Source organism: Argentina silus (genome assembly GCF_951799395.1).
Source record: "Argentina silus genome assembly, chromosome: 8".
In the NCBI taxonomy this organism is placed as follows: domain Eukaryota; kingdom Metazoa; phylum Chordata; class Actinopteri; order Argentiniformes; family Argentinidae; genus Argentina; species Argentina silus.
This window is the reverse complement of record NC_139662.1, coordinates 9,440,894-9,461,011: the sequence shown is the minus strand read 5'-3', so window position 1 is coordinate 9,461,011 and position 20,118 is coordinate 9,440,894. Positions and strand designations below refer to the sequence as shown.

At 42.2% G+C, this 20,118-nt stretch overlaps 1 protein-coding gene across 1 annotated transcript; it reads left to right on the top strand.

The window, feature by feature from the left end:
- Positions 1-416: 416 nt before the first annotated feature.
- Positions 417-13,394, top strand: mbd1a (methyl-CpG binding domain protein 1a; the record flags this gene model as incomplete). Its single annotated transcript, XM_083676014.1, has 16 exons — positions 417-808; positions 1,063-1,212; positions 1,513-1,633; positions 1,809-2,164; positions 2,478-2,551; positions 2,750-2,787; positions 7,058-7,120; positions 7,204-7,251; positions 7,407-7,721; positions 7,857-7,916; positions 8,048-8,197; positions 8,525-8,833; positions 9,136-9,210; positions 9,339-9,470; positions 9,704-10,102; positions 10,499-13,394. 16 exons carry the CDS (start codon positions 417-419, stop codon positions 11,018-11,020), a joined length of 3,204 nt encoding a protein of 1,067 aa, XP_083532140.1. The 3' UTR covers positions 11,021-13,394.
- Positions 13,395-20,118: the final 6,724 nt, after the last annotated feature.

Below are 20,118 nucleotides of genomic sequence, written 5' to 3'. Positions count from 1 at the left end.
GTGCCTAACATCAGCGTATCCCACCACACTGGGAGAGGGCCCTCTCTTGAGGGTGAGTATGTTTAAATGTTCACTGTTGTCAATTTACATGCATAACAATACATCAGTACACACACACACACACACGTAACACAGAAGTCATATAATATTATTCTCTTGACCTTTGTCAACAAAGCCTTACATGTACATTTCTCTCTCCAGGTTTAAGACTAAGAAAATTATGGAGGTCCAGTCAGTTTATGATATGAAAGAATTTCCTCATTTGGAGCTAAAGTAGGTCATAATCCATAAGTGACAAAAAGACAATATGGAAGAAGAGACATTGTTGCTAGACAGTGGTACATCATAGGGCTCAGTAGAGAAGAGAAGCCCTGTGGTAGCCTAGCCTGGGAGGACTTACAGGTATGCTATTAAAGATGGAGACAAAACGTTCAGACCAACCCACTCCAAAGATGATGGGACTTGGAGAGGGTGAATTGATTGGAGGAAACAGTCCAACGGAAACGCCTTCTAAGATTGAATCAACCAATCAGGCTCTGCAAGTCAAAGGGGACCAAGCAAAGACTGAGAGGGTGGGTAGTATTCAGGAACCAATGATCCAGCTGGAGAGTGAGATGCTCCCTCTGGGGGCTGAGATCCAGGCGGACACGGTTGGCAGTGACGACCAGAAAGAGACGCAGGGGTCAGCTGACCAGAAGGAGGACCCTGTGGTGCCATTGGCTAGACCTCTTGCAGACTGGCTGGCGCCCCTTGGGGATGGGGACAATGGTGACACAGACAGTGAAATGGAGAGTGATGGCGAGAAGAGGTATGAATTGGTCTAATTGACTGGTTTACTGACTTTGCGTCCATAATATTTCTATCAAGAAGGATTTATCAGTGACTGTCTTTGCTGTATGTGTTGTCAAGTTGAGCTGTTATCTGAGTATTTTCACTCTCACGTGTTCTTGATAGCAGTAAACAAATCACACATTTCGTCGTAAATGGCTTGTTTTATAGGCCTGTACACTATTTGACAACTCAACACATGGATACAAATGTATGATTGATATATGTTGCCAGATTCCCTCTGAAGAAAAGAAAGCGACAGTTGGAGTTGGGTGAAGGCTGGGTTGACTGCATGCCACTCGGACCAGGCTGGAAACGCAGAGAAGTCGAACGACGCTCTGGGGTTCTACAAACTAAGAGAAAGTCAGATACCTACTATATCAGGTATTTTATTAAAGTCAGATGCCGACTATATAAGATATTATATTAAAGTCAGATACCTACTACTATAACCATTTAGATAGTTCTGCTGACTGAACCAATGAAGATTTTTAAAATGTAATTGTGAAGGTAGCCGTCACAAGATTCAGGTAATTATGAGAATGGTCAGCTTTTTCAATGTGCTTTACAATGGCACATATGTATGTTAATGTAGTTGTGTGTGCACTGGTCAAAAGGCCATGTATACGATATGAAACCTGAAGATGTATTCACACTCCCCAAACTCTGTGTGTCCCACTGCAGTCCGGAAGGGGAGAAAATGAGAAGTAAGGTTGAGCTAGCAAAACATCTGACTGTCGACCTCACTAATTTTAACTACAAATCAGGAGTCTTCTTAGATGAGATCCACAGGAACAAGCTAAAGGTAAAAAGCTAATGACTTTGTGTGTCATCTTCTTTCCCTAGTTTGTTATAAGTATATTTGAATTTGAATATTTGTATATCTGGATATTTGAATTTATTTGATGAAAAACTGAACAGTATGTTGTTACCCTATTATATGTTTTCCTGACTGTATTTTCCCACCTGTGTCAATTTAGGATTTGCCCCACTTGGAGGATGGCGTCCACTCAGAGCAGAGTTTCAACTCTGAGACAACCGAGATCGCTGACCCAGACAGCACCCACACCCCCAACGGCCTGCCTGGGACCCCCCGCAGTAATCCCCCCCGCTCCCCCTCCCTCCTGCCGGGGACGTTTTCTCCACAGAGACACAGTACTGTTGCCTCCCCAACCAGAGACCCAGTTATCCCCCTCCTTCTGCCACTGAGCCCCACCAGAAGCCCAGAGAAACAGAATGATATTATTGTTGCACTACGTCAAGATGTAGGCATCCTCAAGTCCTCCAGCAAGGCGCTCAACGGACACAGCCATTCACAGGAGGCCAAATCACACAAGTGAGTGAGGGACATGGGTCTTGTTCCAAGACTCACTTAAGATCCATTCTTCCTTCCTTCTTTCCTCCCTTTCTTGAACAAATCACTGATCTGACATGACTTGATTGGTAAAAGCAATGCCGTAGAGCACTTACCTTGATCAATCCAGTCATGTTCAAATCCAGTCATATTCGATGAGTAAATAATTAGAGAAAGGAAGGTAGAAAGAAAGTATCTGAAAATGGGATGTCCATGGCCTCACCCTAAGTACTCTTTAATCAAACAGACATTGTATGTCAGGGTGTTATTTAGTTGGTGTTGTTGTTTCTTCCAGTGGGTGTGCCGACTGTGGATGTTCATTCCCAGGCATGGAGGCTGGAACTGAGGCTTTGTGTCCCACATGCAGACGTACGTCAACCCAATGTGTTGCCTTGGAGATGAGGATATTGACAAATTGTCATGATGTGTTATTGCTTATCATGGTTGGAAAAGGGAGAGTGACATTGTACGGATATCAGTATTACAAGAGCTTACGTTTCTATAATACAACTGGCGTTCTCTCCCATTTGGATAAGTGAAATGACGTTTGATTTTTGTCTTCCTCAGCTGAGAAAAAGCAGCCTCCTAGTATTGTGTTCAGGAAGGTAAGGCTGACTAAGTATTATTATCAAGCCCACTTTTTCCCTGTCTCTGTCACCTTTTGCATGAACTGTACGTCCCTATAACTTTAGAGGGAATAGATCTTTTACTTGATAGATGTGTGCATGTTGGTGTGTCATGTCTTGTTTTCTGTGAGAAACACCTGCGCTGCCCCTGCTTTGAGACATAGTGCTTCGAGATAGTGGTGAACTCTGTGTTCTACAGACCACTTCTTATGCTAGCCCTCTATTCGTGTTAGGATGTGTTCCTTGTCAAGCTGTCCTCGTTGTGATCTTGTTCCCTAACCTCCCATTGATGTAGCATGATGAACAGAGTTAAAGTCGGCACAGTGTAAATTCTGAGTTAACTTTGCTGGGTTTTATTTTTTCGTAATTCTTCGTACATTTAGTTGTTATGCCCATTTCTTTAAGTTGCAGCAGGGTTGGGCAGCATCAATCAAGCACCCAGAACAGCCTACTACAATTTACACTTGCCTTGCACCCTCTGGATATAAAGAGAGAGTTATCCCATTGAAAGACCGAGAGGTACAGTAGAATCAATGAAAGAAACATTCGTTTATTTCAATACTTTGCTCAGCCCCATAGTAGGCCATGGTGTATGTATGTATGTATGTATGTGTGTGTTGTTGTTGTTGTTGTTGTTGTTGTGGTAGGCCAAGGTGAATGTGTGCGTGTTGTTGTTGTTGTTGCTGTTGTGGTAGGCCATGGTGGATGTGTGTGTTGTTGTTGTTGTAGGCCGTGTGGGTTGTGGAAGGTTATGGTGGATGTGTGTGTTGGTGTGGTGCATGATGTTGTATAGTGTTAGTATAATTTGTAACTAAGTGTTTACACCACTTGTGGACCATAGAGTAAAGCATTATCCCCACCCACCTCTCCCAGTGGTTGCCGTGCGGTCGCTGTAGGGACTGCAGACAGGTGAAGGATTGTGGTGTGTGTGCTAGCTGCTGCCACAGGCAAAAGGTCCCTAAGAAAGACTTCCGATGCCTGAAGAGAACGTGCCTCCACCCCATCTATAAGGTAGACAGCAGACCTGGGAGGACAAAAGACCTGGGTCATATACAGTGCCTTCCACAAGTATTGGAAAGAGGAAGCATTTTGTCTTTCTTCTTTTAGATCTATATTCCCAACAGTTCAAATTACTATGGGGTCAAAGTAGAGATTTTCAGATTTAATTCAAATGTTGTTTTTTTAGATTGGGTTCACCATTTAGAAGTAATTATTTTTTAGACAATCCTTTGCATGCAATAACTGCCTGAAGTCTGTGTATGCATGTTCAATTGGATTTAAATCTGAAGATCGACTTGGCCAGTCATGAACTTCATGCTTGGCCCTGAAAATACTCCCTAGTTTCTATGGCAACATGTTTGGGGACATTGTCCTACTGTATGATGAAGAGCCATCCAATGAATTCTGAGGTATTTGCTTATACAAAAGCAGACAAGATGTTTTTGTACACTTTAGAATACATTCTGCTGGTGCTGTCAGCAATAACATCACCAAATGGTATGCTGTAAAAAAAAAAAAAAAAAACTAGTGGTTTGCACCTGCAGTGAAGCATCTGTAGTTTGGCTGGTGACACATTCTGCGGATGGTAGTCTCTGACACATTCACGCCTACCTCGTGGAGAGTGTTCCTGATCTGTGGGACAGTTGTTTGGGTTTTTTTCTTAATTATGGTAAGCATTCTTCGGTCATCCATTGCAGAAGTCTTCCTTGGCCTACCAGCCCGTTTGCGATGGCTGAGCTCACCAATGCTTTCTTTCTTTTTTAATGATGTTACGAACTGTTTCTTTTGGTAAGTCTAAGGTTTTGGCTATGTTTCTGATATTTTAGCCTCATAATGGCTTCCTTGACTTTCATCGATCTCTCTTTGGTCCTTATCTTGACAGATACCAATAGCAGACTCCAAAGGTAAATGCAAAGCCTAGAATCAATACTAGACATTGACGGCTCTCTTATGTCTGCACAAATTATGTGATGGAACACACCTGACTAACCAAAAACACCTGTCAAGCCAATTTTCCAATACTTTTGATGCCCTGAAATGGGGGGAATATGTATAAAAAGGGTTGTAATTTCTAAATGGTGAAATCAAGATAAAACATTGAATTAAAGCTGACAATCTCAACTTTAACCTCCGTAGTTTGTCCCTCATCATGCCCAAGTATGACAGAGTTTATATATTAGGGGATTTTAATGTCCATGCCCTCAAATGCACTGGCCTCAGATTTCACTAACCTCATTGAATCATTTGATCTTGTTCAGTCTGTAAGTCCCACACATCTGAAAGGTCACTCCCTTGACCTAGTGACATCCTCTCATCTTACTATTAATGATGTAGAGACAAAAGATATTCATGTGTCTGACCATAAAGCTTTTCTGTTTAATGTAGTTTTGCCCATGACGCCCACTATCCAGGATATTCCTGTTCGCTCTCGCTTCCTTAACTCTGCTACAGCCAGTACGTTTTCAGAGGCCTGTGGCATCTATGTCCAAAGGGTTGGACAGAGGCAATCCCTGGCTAAATGAAAGCACCCGTGCCTTAAAAAGAGAGTGTAGAAAGGCCAAAAGAAAATGCAAGACTCTGTTTTCCACATTCATTTGAAGGATCTGATGAACGAATTGAATGCTTCTGTAAAGAAAGTGAGAGAAAAGTATTTCTGTAATCTGATCTGAGAACTCACTTAATCCAAGAATACTGTTTAGTACTATCAACAGAATTGTAAATGCCCCCATCAAACAAGGTTACCAACAACTCCTGAAGAATGTGAAAACTTCTTGCAATTCTTTATTAAGAAAATTGTAAATATCAGAGACCAGATCATCCCTACCCTGACTGTTACCTACCAATTGGAGGCTGATATATATTGAAGTGATATTTTGCTCTCCTCGCTCCACGGTAGCAATACAGGATAGTCTTGGCTGTCTGTCTGACAACGTGAAATCTTCAGCTTGAAACCTAGGGGTGATTTTTGATGCTGACCTCAATTTTGAGAAACAAATCAAAACAGTTGTACAGTCATGTTTTTATCAGTTGAGAAACATTTCCAAAATACAGCCTTTCTTGTCATTTGCCGATCTAGAAAAAGTCATCCATTCATGCATTCATCTCATCTCGTTTAGATTATTGCAACGCCCTCTATTCTTCCCTCAGTAAAATGTCCCTCTCATGGTTACAGTTTGTCCAAAATGCAGAAGCTAGGCTTTTAACCAAAGCTAGGAAAAGAGACCACATCACCCCAATTTTAGCCTCCCTACACTGGTTACCTGTTTTAGAATTGATTTTAAGATTTTACTGATAACTTTTAAATTTCGGCTGTGTCTGGCACCAGACTATATTTCTGACCTTTTTAATCCCCTGCGAGCCTCAGCGCAGCCTACTGTAAGATACTCAGACAGGGCCCTTCTGGTCGTTCCAGAGTCTAGACTGAAGACAAAGGGTGACTGTGCCTTTAGGGCCCCTAGACTCTGGAACGACCTGCCTGAAGATATTAGTCTAGCAAAATCTGTATTTTCTTTTAAATCTCTTCTTAAAACTATTTTTTATAGACTAGCCTTTAACTGCTTATTCTTTTTAATGTGTTTTTTTTTTACTGTGTTTTTGTAGTTGCTTGATTTCAAATCCAAACTGTTGGAGTATAGAGCTAAAAGAAGACAAGCCTCCTCTTTACAATATGTATGGAGGGCACTATACTGTCAAATACTTGCGCTTGATTTAGTTTGCCTGGTACAATGGAACCAATGGGATAAGTCTCAAAAGCGCAAATATCAAGCTAATTTAAGCACACACAAACACTTTCAAGTATTTCACAGATGTATTTAGGTCTGGAAGATAACCAGGGGAATATGTGTGAAAGACCATTATTCCATGCATGACTGATTGTGGGGAAAGTGGAATTGAGAATTCATCTAATCTCATGAGTACAGCCATTTTCAGTTACTATTTAAATGTTAGATGTGTTGATTGTGTCAAGACAAGTGCAGCACAGGATTTCTTTCTGTTGTTTACTTTATTTTTACTCATTATTCACCAGTTTTTACTTTCTTTACTTTCTCTATTTTAATAGATGTGTAACAACAGATTATCTTCACATAGTAGACTAAAATGTCCGATGCATGCTTATTTCTTCTTCTTTTTGCACCTTGACTATTAACTTCATGACCTAAGTGCATCATTTGTGTTAAGCTAATTGTAATAGATACACATTGTATACAGCATGCTGCAGTTTGACTGTTTGTGGTATATTTTCTTTAAGGTGGGTGAAGACAAATGGGTGGTTGGGAGGTCAAAGGTTAAACAAGAGGAAAGCACTGAACAGGTAACAACCCCCTCTATCAAACAACCTCATGAAGATATTCATCACAAGGTGCTCTTACTGATGCTCTTGGTTCTGTCTTTCAGATTCTGGGGAAGAAGAAAAAAGTGTTGCCACTGAGAGAAAGTATATCGGTAAGTGGGAAGTTACTATATCCGGCCATCAAATTCACAAATCCCTATGGAAAATTTGTATTTTGTTACTTTCATACAGAAACAGGAGCACTGATTTATCCTGGTCTGTAAATGCGCTCTAAGATGAAATATGTATTGTTCTGTTGGCCCCTCAGAGAAGAGCCAAGATGGCACAGCAAGATAAGGAAGAGTCTGAGGAAGAGTCTAAGGAAGAGCTGAAGAAGATGCCTATGAAAGTGTCTAAGGAAGTATTCAAGAAAGAGCCTAAGCCAGAAAAAAACAAGAAAGAGCCGGAAAAACCCAAGAAAGAGCCGGAAAAACCCAAGAAAGAGCCAGAAAAACCCAAGAAAGAGCCGGAAAAACCCAAGAAAGAGCCGGAAAAACCCAAGAAAGAGCCAGAAAAACCCAAGAAAGAGCCGGAAAAACCCAAGAAAGAGTCAAAAGAAGAGTCAGTCACAACACATGGGAAGGTAAGTCCACCTTACCAAGTGTTGATTGATTTTGACTTTCATTGTTACTGAAGATTTATTTTTCATTCTACTACTTAGAAAGGTAATGAAATTACACGTGTATATGATATTTTTCATATTGTTGTTATTTTACAGCAATCTAACCTGACTGATGACAGTGAGTCTGAAGAAACTGAAGATAAACAGGCCTACAGGGTGAGTCAAAAGCAGCGGAGGCCATCTATTAATTCTTTGGTTTATTGAGATCTTCTGTGAAACCGCCCCTTACGACAACTAATTCTCCCTAGTTTGACCCACCCTCATTCCTTCTCCGCTTTTGATTTCAGTGTAAAAAGAGGCGCAACCTGTGCTGTAAGAAATGTGAAGGTTGTCTGCACAAGGAGTGTGGTAAATGTATCTACTGCAAAGACAAGCCCAAGTTTGGTGGAAATAATACGAAGAAACAGAAGTGCCTTCTGCGCACGTGCCTAGTCATAGTAAGTACTTCCGCTGCCTGTTTAAGCATGAATCGATGGGTGGTTGGTTAGATAGAAGATAGATAGATAGATAGATACTTTATAAGCTTGAAAATCTCAAAATCAAATAAATGTTACAGCATAGTCAGTGACAAAAAAAAAGTAATAGGGATAATGAAAGCGCAACACAACGATTCTTGTTCACATCCCCAAAAACAACTCTCTTCCATGTTTAGTGTCATATTTCCCTCAGACTTATGTAGTAGTAGTGCGTTATTGTTACCAATGAACAAAATGGAATAGTCATGTATTGATTTCACATATTTGCGTGTCTATTTACATCCATAGCAAGGGAGAAAAAATATTCCGAAATGCTTTTCCAAGTCTCCGCCTTCATCAATGGAAGGAGGCCATAGAGGGCCAGGTCGGCCCAAACAAACCCACTTCAAACGCAGGCGACGGAAGAGGCACGTGTCCTCGGACGAGACCACGGAGGATGATGAGGATGATGAAGATGAAGAAATCACGCCAATTAAACGCAGGTCAGGGGTTGAAAGCCCGGAGACAGGTCACGCGGATTGGACTCCATTACAGGAGAGGGATTATGATGAGGATAATGTTGGTGATGAAGATGTGTTAACGCAACAAATGCAACAGGTAAGCCAAATAGGTAATTGAATGATCTAGACTAGACTGCTTTACACGTGAAATGTGAATGTCAATGAAGCAGTAACACTTTTCGAACATTTCGAACAAGCAGTAACACTTTTCAAACAGCGGTGTGGTTTGAAGGTGGGGTTGTATATTAAGTTTCAGTCGATACAGTAACTGATGTTTGAAAGTCAAATACTATAACGCACAATAGATAATCTGTAATTTAATAAAATTAGATATCCAGAATGTTATGAGTTGATGGAAACAAATTTGAATTGACCCCCAGCATCTATTTGATATTCCAGGTGACTCCCTATCTGTTTGTCAACCAAGAGCTTGATTATCAACAACCGCTCTTCTCGAACAACACCTATATCCAGGTAAGGACCAACATCTCTGATCTTGTCCACACAATAATAACAACATATTATGTCTGTGATATCTCCATTGTTTACATTCCAATGACCTGTTCCCCTTTGACCCCTGAACTCTCCTGCCCTCTCCTTAGAACTGTTACCAGGGCAACAGAGGCAACATCCAGATGGTAAAGCTGAACACCAACCAGTTTCCTCCCAGTGTCCTCGGCCCCACCCCTCAAGTCTTAGTAGTTAATAACAACCGTCTCCCCCCTCAACACCTGGTGAGTAATCTTACCCCTTAGAACTTAATTCTATTGCTATGATTAACACTTCCACATTGTCATGATATTCATGACTTCATCTCTGTGCCCTTGTCATAAAGCAGTTGGTACAAAGTTTGATCAGTTGGTATGGTGTCTACCATATTTGATTTTATGATCAACCATCAACTAGCTGAGACTGTAACTGACTATTGTTTTGAGTGCTCTCTCTTGGTTGCCCCCCTCTCTCCCAGGCCCCACCAGTCCTGTACCCAGCATTCGGTCTGCCGACAGTACGCTACTTGAGTGTTCCACCACCTCCTCCTCCATCACTCCAACCTGAACCTGCGGAGGAGTTTGCACCGCTGGACTTCACTGAGTACGAGGATGAAGGAGTGGAGGAGATGGATATAGTGGAGATGGAGGTGGAGTTGGAGGAGTCACCGGTCAAGACTAGAATATTTGACAGTCCCATAGTTATACCTAAGGCCATGCCTAAGCTCTCCCCTGTTCGACACATCACTCCGCACGTCATTTATCATGACATTGGTAAGGTCACGTCTCGAGAGGTCACTCGGCAGGTTATTTTGGATGTCACTCCTGAAGCCATTTGTGAGGTCACGCCTGATGACACCCCCTATGACTTTCCAGTGGTGAGTCGCCAATCTCTCGATATCCTGTATATCTCCTCACCCCCTCCTCCTTAATCACGCTGTGTGTGTCTGTCTGTCTGTCTGTCTGTCTGTCTCTTTCTCTTTCTCTCTGGGTGGCTGTGTCCATGACTCTCATCATGCCTCTCTCCATCTTCAGTGTATCTCTGTTGAATCACAACACTCTTGTTAGGACTATTTTTCACGGGGGGGGTATACATTTTCCATTTTAATCATTAAGCAGATGCTTATCCGGAGTGACTTACAATATGTTAGTGAAACAACTATACATCACAGTCATCGCAAGTAAGACTTTCTATAAGAATAAGTGCCAACAGCAGTCACAGATATAGGGTCCCCACACTTCTCTGCTCACTTCTCCTCTGTCTTTCTCTCTAGATAACTCAGATCTTCAGCCTGGCCAAAACCATCGAGACGGAGGACGAGAAAGAGATGGCACTCCTCCGTCTCCTCAAGGCCCTTCGTAAGACAGTCTTACCAGCGCACTGGGTGGGCGTCATGGCCAAAGGCCCCCACCTCCAGCTCCTGCAATGCTCCAAGCTCTCCACCATGGCCGACACCGTCCTCCAAATCGAGCCGGGATTCTTCTACCAGATCAGTGTCCAGGGCCAGCCCCTGCTACTCACCCACCCCCTGTACGAGGCCCACCCTCCCTGCTTCGCTGAGGTCAGCCAGGTGGTGTCTCTGCTGCTGGACATGGAGGCCCTGGCTGTGTGTCAGGGGTTCCCCCTCAGGGCTCCCCAGAGAGACAGAGAGCCGGTCCTGTATGTGAGGGCGGCTGCCTGCCAGCTGCTGGTGCCTCAGACAGAGGAGCGTTGTGAGCAGTGCCAGGACACCTTACCTGAGGAGGAGGAGGAGGAGGATGAAGAGGATGAAGAGGATGAAGAAGAGTTGGACTGAGGGAAGGAGGGGTGGATCGGAGGGATGTAACTTGGCTGGCTGGTGCTACTAACGCTGACCAAAATGTCTTGTGGTTAGGGGAAACCAGGATGTTTTTCTTTTTTTTACTGCGTAATGACCTAAGAAAACATGGACTGACCGACTGACTGACTGAAGATTGTAGCATCTCTGACAAAACAGAGAATCCTTTTTATTGTATCTCAGAATCTGTGACCATTTTTTTATGGTGCTTTTTTTCAATACTGGAACCTCCCGTCTATGTTCAATATTATGGACCTCAATGGCTTCTAACACAACATCAGTTGCTCCCACTGAAGAAAGTAGACAGGTCTTTCTCAGCCATTTATGCTACTGTTGGTATCTAATGTTTGCAATGGGGAAAGCAACTTGACTACCTCTATTTGGTTTCTGGAACAGTTCAGTTTAAAAAATTCAAAAATCGTGTTTTTTCCGTCTCCTTGTGTCTTATGTACAGTATCTTGTGTAATAAATGACTGTTTAGCCTCCATATCCGGGTCTAAAAGAACGGCGCAGTCTCTGTTGTCCATTTCAATGGAAGGTGTTGTATCACCTTGTCCATTGTAAACCTCCCACCAGCTTTAAGATAAGTCTGACATTAGCCCTTGTTTAAGTGAAGGGTGGACTGTATTGAACTTTAGCTAGTTGTTCAAAGGTGAAATTATGCCGCCATGGAGCATTGACGAGAATGCATTAATCACAGGCAGAGGCGATTATCCAATTATTTTCCTTTTTTTTTTTTTTCACAGGGAAGGGTAGGCCTATTCTGAACCTCCAGTATATTGGACATCAAAGTCTTTGAGTTGGGTAGGCTGTCGGTCAGAGCGCTTTGGTGTTGAGCCAGGATTAGGCTGGTCTGGTTGTGGGTCCATGGCAGTAGTTATACTGTAATCCTCATAGAAGGATCATGGACAGAAGGATTGAGACATCATGCACAACACACAGGAAAATTAACTGGATGAACACCCCATGCACATACAAACACACACTGAAAACTACATTAAAAATATAGTGAGGGAAGAAAAGGTGGGTTGATTGCGGAGTTGGAGCAGGTAAAGGGGGTGTGATGTAATGTAAGTAATTGGGAAAGTGGTTGAGTTGATAGATGAGTCCATGATCCTTCACAACACTTGTAGCCCTGTTGTTAAAGGTAGACTCTGCGATATGACATGGCCACAAAATAACGGGAAGATTACCGACAGAGTAATGTAAAAACAATTCACTTGGCAGCCTTTTTGTCACACAGCTACTTTATCACTTTGCACAGCCGTGCTCGTCTGCTAACGGAATCATCAGCGAGTGAAGCCTCTAGCTTGGGTGAATCTGAAACATCTGTAAGTCATCCTACTTCCCATGGTGATCATATCGCAGAGTCGACTTTTAAATTAAGGTATTATTTTGCACATTTTAGAATGTACGTCTGCATTCATTGTTAGTCGTGTCTACATTCATTGTTAATCGGAACGGTTATGGGATTTAACTATTTTAATATTGTACGATCATAACACTTTCAGTATAGCTGCTTTACGCATAAGCATCTGCACTTGAGACTAAACATTACTCTCTACGCCTGTGGAGAATCACTCCTTTTAACAGAAATTAGGAATAATACAAATTCGGTCCTGTACTTCTATGCCAATCTAAATGCCTGATGCGTTTTTGACATCACATTCTGTTATATAAGGAGACACAAAAGGCTGGTTTCCTAGACACAGATTAAGCCTAGTCCTGGACTAAATAACATGTCCAATAGAACATCTCCATTGAAGATGCATTTCAGTCTAGGATTAGGCTTAATCTGTGTCCGGGAAACTGGCCCATAGTGTAGGCTATGTACTCCTGTTGAGATTAGACTCCAAACAGATCCTTCCACTTGAATGGTACTTTTCATCTCCCCAAATGCCTCAAAACTAGTCAAAAAAGTATATACCCTCCACAAATATGTTCTTGTAAATATGAAAGAAGCTGTATGTATGTAAGAATTGTGAGATTATGTTGACACACTGGATTAAGTCAGTGGGAGAGGACTTGATGACCACACCGAATTGAATACAAGAGTAAATTAGGCCGAGTTACTGTTTTTAGTGCACTGTTCTCATTCTCTTGACATTTGTTTCCCCATGTCGTTTCACAGGGGGGGTGTGGTTACTTCTTATTACTGTGTTCCCTGTACAAAGTATCATACCGAATATTGTATTGTATGTATGTCAGTGTATTTGTAATTGTTTGTGAAAATACTGCAGCTAGAAATGTTTAGCATTTTAATTCGAAGTCCTCCAGAATCCTGCTGTCACTCAGTCCTCTGCCAAAGTATGTTTTTTACAATAATATGGTATGTGGATATTTTGTATGAGAATCTGTGTAATGGTATTAAAACAAGCCTTAATTACAAGTAAATCTGTTTTATTTGTCTCTCATGATCTCTCAGCTCACACCAACTACATGTAGACTTCACCAGTCTATTTGGTGTGAGCTGAGGCCTTCTAGTCACACTGTTCATGAGTGTTTTGAGACTGTGTACATGTTATTTGATCTTTCAATAGAGAGGGTCCTGTATGCCTTATTCTGTGATGGCACCAAAAAGGGTTACACTCCTACTTAACTTTACACTCCTACTGTACAAGGAGTATTAGATCAGTTCAGATTGCTCATCCCTTGTAGTTGTCATCTCTTCCACCAGAGGTCGCTCTTCTTCTCCATAAAAGGCCTTTTGTTCACGGTCGGAACCAACATATGTAGAATTAGGCCTACAAGTCATGATACTTTGCCATACTGCATGTCCTCAATCACCTGATTTATAGTGCAGATATTTGTGTTGTTTATGCCAGAAATGACACTAGAACAACTAAATCTGCATCATTAGGACTGTACATCACTCAGATGATCTTCTCTACCACAAGGATAACAATTTCTAAAATAGCCCCACTCATGTCAAATATGAATTGTCCTATAATGCTAATGATGTAAGCTACATATTGGAGGTCTAGACATCTTTGGTCCCAGTTACAGACACCTGCAGAGCACCCCGGCCTGTCTTACTGAGTGACTGCGAGAGAGAGAGGTCATTGAGTGTGTGGGCGTGCAAGGGTGAGCAAATGTGGCCTGAGATCCTGAAAGAGAGGCTTTGTTTCTCTGATAGGAAGAGGAACTGCTTTGAAAAGGAATCTTGCAAGGAGCCCTATTTTTTTTTAATCCTGTTACAGAAAACAAGGATACTGCTTCATTTAAGGAAAAATGCAGAGAGGGGTGATTGTCTCACTCCACACACTGCATGACATATAGGACAGCTGTACTATAAACTGGTTAATCAGATTATTCTGCAAAATTACTTAATCCTGTAGATTCATTGGATTTCAGTATTTGTCCTTTACTGGAATGGGGAGATACTACACACTAAGTGGCAGTAGGCCTGGAGTGACAGTGGTGCTGGATAAATTCACTTCAGCTGTAGCCCTCGGGGTGTAGCCTATATTTTTTGTCTTTTAGAATATGTCCTCTATCAGTGTGTTTTCATAATCTATCTATTCTTCTCTTATCTTTAACTTAAACTGTGTTGATGTGGCAAACGCCTCGTGATTTACTCGCCCCGGTTTATAATCTCTACGAAGGCTTCGACGGATTATAGTCCCGATGTTTTAACTCTTTATCTGCCAGCTCCAGAAACGGTGTTGGCCTATTCAACATGATGCCTGCGGGAGCAGTCAGAAGGCTGTAGCCCACTAGCCTATATCTGGAGAATAAATCCTGTTAGAGGCCAATATCCCTCCCAATGTGTATTCCTTGTGCACATTAATTCCAGTGGTCTACTATTGAGTACATTTTCCTTGGCTACTAAATAATTTGTCAGATTTGGACCTTTTGGAAAGATGCGCAAAAGAAACATCTATACTAGGTCACAACTGAAAAACTCAAGGGAGAATCGATTACAGTAGGGAACTCATTAGTACACACCTACTTTTGCAAGGCTTTATTATCATCATCATTATTATTATTATTATTATTATTATTATTATTATTATCATCAATATTGCAATAACGTCTACCTTCCACATTGGAATAAATAGCCAATGTTAATTATTTTTGCAGATTTTTTGGGGAAATAGATTTTTTACGCATAGCAAGCAATGTCGATCAGCAACCAAGGACGCGCATGCTATGCATTTCAGCGGTGAAATAGTTAAAGGGACTGGTGAAAGGATGGGATTGGTGCTATGCAAAGACACTCTGCGTATGGTCCTATAGGTCCTATAGGACGCGTGTCCGTGGATACTAGAGGTGCTGAGGAGGGGGACGATGATTGAGAGCATGTGCGTTTATCCCATGTTATTATGTAGCCTCTATTAAGGAAATAACATTATATAATCGCCTGACAACCTTGGTGAAACGAGCATAGGCTATATGTTCATATTCCTTCCGTACTTTGGAGCTACATGCACAAGGATGTTGATATCGGAGCGAGTCAGTGTGTACGGTCGCATCATCGCATCATCTGGATTCGCCAGGGAAATCCCCTATCCTCTGAAGCACATTTGAGAAGATGAAAAGAAAACATTTGACTTCTATGCGAAATTGACGCCACACCTCAATACAGACAGAATAGGAAAGGTGTTTTTTTCCCTACGCGTGGTCGCATGGTTCGTAATCCGTGCGCTTGGCCAGTGAGAAGCGGACATCCACGTTGCCATAGCTAGGGATGTTATGGTCGTGGCTGTTTACTCAACCGAATATGATATGAATGGAAACATCTTTCATTGCTGCTCGCTTGCTACTTTTGCTTATCAAGATCAAGGTATGCGGGCGATATGACACCCTCGCCATGTAGCTGCAGGGGACATGGGCAGGTAGCCGGTGAGAAGAGGAAGGCAGTATTGGAGAAATATTGAAAAATCTCCCAACCTGTACATCTTTACTCAGTTACTCAGCCTCGCATGAAGACTCCTGACGAGACTTCAAGGAGGTTGGCACCTTTGGGGAATCTTTCATTCAAGGCGCTCTAATCACCTTCAAACAGGTAGCTATGTCTCATGTTATTCATGCTCTGCCCACACCCTATCACCACGTGTCCTTCATTGGTTACTGTATTGACTGTAAGCATTGTTGTTGTTGATGGGGTGGCTGTTGTTGTTATGATGATACCTAATGTCTGTAGACACAGGTGTGTGTGTGTGTGTGTGTGTGTGTGTGTGTGTGTGTGTGTGTGTGTGTGTGTGTGTGTGTGTGTGTATGTGTGTATGTGTGCAGTGTGCGCCTCGGCGGGGGTGTGGTCGGGTCAGGGCTGTATCTAAGAAAGGATGCCCTTCAGAAGATTGCGCAGTGGGGTACAGACTGCGCGCGTGTTGTTTTGTTGCTGCTACACTGTGACCTCAATTGCGATTGTTCACATCATAGCGTAAACTCTGATACTATAATAATCAATTTGTTAGTTGACAGTTATGTTTGGTAACTACTTGGTCACTTTTCCAATGAGCAAATTCTTTCTCATTTCGTAAAATTGTCAGTACAGTAATGAAACATGCTGTATTCAGTGTCTTTCGTTGTGTTTTTTTGTAGCCTAATTCTTACTTTTGAGGGGAAACTAAATTGCATTTGGCCTTTACCTGTGCTCTTTTGCTATTATTGGTGTTGAATGTATTGTTCTGAAGTTTTGTTTGATGAACATGTTGTTAGTAACAACATATTCTATTGCGATATGATTGTCTCTCACTGCTCATTATAGTTGAGTCTTGCTGCTGCAGCAGCAGTAGCAGCAGAGATTCACAATAACACAATAGGCTAGTTCTCCACCCCCTCTCTCTCTCTCACACACACACACACACACACACACACACACACTGTACTATTTAGGGCTGTTCTCAAAGGGCTCTAAAGGGTTTATTTGGCATTAAAGACCATCAAGAATCGAACTATCTCAAACACAGTTAGTTAGGCATTAGAGAAGTCATTATCCTCTTTAAAGATTATAAAAACCAGTGTAATCGGAGGGCATTAGAGTTTCTCCTTCAACTCATGACCAAACTGGGTCATCTTTTTACGAGGTGAAAAAGGCTTTTGCGGTAGTAATTCTCTTAACCTATATTGAAGATGAGGCCTCGCCGCTAACCCACCCCACCCAGTTACTCCCCGCTTCGCTCCACCGCTCCTGACAGAAAACACACATGGCAGTAAGCCCTCGTGTGTTCACGTGGCGTGGGATAATATGATTCAGATCCAAAACACAGACAAACACTTTGATTTTTCTCTTTTTAGTTCCCCACATATATTTCTGTCGATGTCCTGTATGATTATCACTGTAACTACTATGGTAAAATATTACTTTACTTCAGAGCGCAGTGGTGAGATGGATGTGGAGGAAGCTGTTAGCACGTGTCTATTTTGGGTTCAGGGTTTCAGTTGCGACCAACCTGTTTATTAAATTAAAGGCATTCATTCAGCTGCTAATGAGCAGTTACTATTAATGGAAAGATGAGAGATCTCATTAGTGAACTGACAAATGTGTCATCGTCGGGATATTAGACAGAGGCAGAGATGAAAAGGTGAGGAGCCCGAAATAGAGGGAAAGTAAAAAAGGGTGAGGAGGGTAGATGGATAGAGATGAAGAAAGAGAGAGAGAGGTGGGGGGGTATAAAGAGAGAGTAGATCGGTAGGTTGGTAGTTACTAGACAGATAGATAGATAGATAGATAGATAGATAGATAGATGGATAGATAGATAGATAGATAGCTCTGCTGTACTATGGATAATGAGGGCAGCCTTTGCCTCTTGTTTCTAATTAGACATTCAGAGCAGCGCCACACAGCATTCTCTGCCACTGGAGGCCAAGTGAATATTTAAAATAAAAAAATCGAAGTCTGTTTTATCCCCCCTCCTACCATATACTGTACCACTGCTTAACTTTACTCTCTGTCTCTCCTTGTCTGTCTGTCTGTCTGTCTGTCTGTCTGTCTGTCTGTCTGTCTGTCTGTCTCTCCCTCTCTCGATGTCTCAGCTCTCAATTTCTTTCTCTGTCTGCGCATCTCTTTTTTCTCGTTCCCTCTGATGTGTATCATGCATCTTTTTAGTTGTGATCATGAACGGGTCAGGAGAACAAAAGAACTCAGGGATCTGTAAAACGTTCTGAGATGTTGGTTTGAAAGTAATGTAATTATAATGGCATATTTGGATCAGCTGTGTCTCTTTGTCTCTTCCCTCAGCCTGCTGTGTGTGTGTGTGTTATGAGAAGGAGCAGCAGTGAGGCCATATCTCCATCTACCCCTCCTCTGTCTCTGGATTCTACAGGCTGGGCATCAGGATCTTTACTGAGGGAAGATAACAGGTGAGATCATAGAGGATACACAGCCGGCTGTTGTTTGCTTGCTGATAGAGAGAGAAAGAGAGAGAGTGTGTGTGTGTGTGTGTGTGTGTGTGTGTGTGTGTGTGTGTGTGTGTGTGTGTGTGTGTGTGTGTGTGTGTGTGTGTGTGTGTGCGTACGCGTGTGTGTGTGTGTGTGTGCGTACGCATGTGTGCGTGTGTGTGTGTGTGTGTGTGTGTGTGTGTGTGTGTATTGAGCATCAAAGGAACCAATGAACTTTGGTGAGCAAACTTAAAGGTATTGTTTCGTTTGTTGGCTTAGCAATAGAGGAGAGATTATAAGTCGTGACTTGCACAAAGAGCAATTCTGACCAGTTGACATGAGATTTAAAAACTCAATAGCTTGAATCGGAAAAAACTGCCCTTTTCAGTAATGTAGCTATTTATGGAGATACAGTGTGTCTTACCCCCCCCCCCCCCCCACACACACACACACACCCCTATTTTTTGGTAATAAGTACATAATACAGCAATACAGCCAGCATCAAGCCTTCTTCGGTACAGAGTTTTACACAGTCTAGTTAGAACCATAGAATATGCTGTCATTTCCAAAGCTGCAGCTGACATTGTAGCTATGCACCTGAAGCCTCGACAAGTTATAGTACCTCAACCCCTCTTGATCAGTGGAGGCTGGTGGAGGTAGAAATCGGAGGACAGGCTCATTGTAAAGCATGGAATGGAATAAGGAATGGTATCAAACATATGTGATGTGTTTGATACCTTTCCTCATTCTGTTCCATGCGTTACAATGAGCCTGTCCTCTGATTTCTACCTCCACCAGCCTCCACGCCTCTTGATAAATGATAAATGAAGGCTCACATGGGGATTTTCACAGAAAAGAACACAATGACCCCACGAAAGACATGAAACTAAATAATACAAACATTTTCCATACCTTCCAAAGACCAATAAATACACTCCACCTTAGGAGAGGACTCTGGTATTGGAGAGAGAGGGAGGCATGTTAATCAAAACCAGGTCAGAGACGGGGGAAAAAAACAAGTGCCCTTGAAACAGGAAAAACCCTTTACAAGCAATCATTCCACTATCCTTTCAATCCTTTCATTCAGTGTCTTTTATTTTAATCAACTCTCCTTCTCTTTTTTTTTCATCAATTCATTTCCAAATGCCCTCCCTCGTGACACTTGAGGGATTGATGCACTGTTTGTATTAAACCATAATGCACACAATATGTGTGTGTGTGTGTCTGTGTTTTTAAGGTCAACTCCCTCCAGTAATGCTGCTTTAAAGTATCAGTTTATTAAAGTGGATAGGGCCATAGTTAAGCAGATTAATGCCTCTTACTGGCTTTTCTCACGTACTAGAAAGCCCAAACCCCTGTGAGGACGGCCCCTCGTTCCTCAAAGCCGGCAGGGTTTCCGCCTCAACGCTCACATTTTAATTACTTGGCATTTTCGGATTTGATCCTTGATTCCTCCTCCCCCTCCTCTTCATGGAGGCCTTGTACTGTAGAAGAAGAGGATCACAGTGGAGAGCTGCTGAGGTGCCCCAGTACAGTAATCCATTTGTGAACATATTGTTCATATGAATTCTCACACTGCTTTCGTATACTGTAACTGACAAATACTGTATGACATTGCAATTTCTTGGGATTGATTTTAGAATGTCTGTTGAAGTATTATCATGAGTCACATGATTTTATTGTGGGTCACACATGATTATTTTAGGGTTACGATGGAGTGCTGCCAAGGTGCCTCTCTGACTGTAATCCCT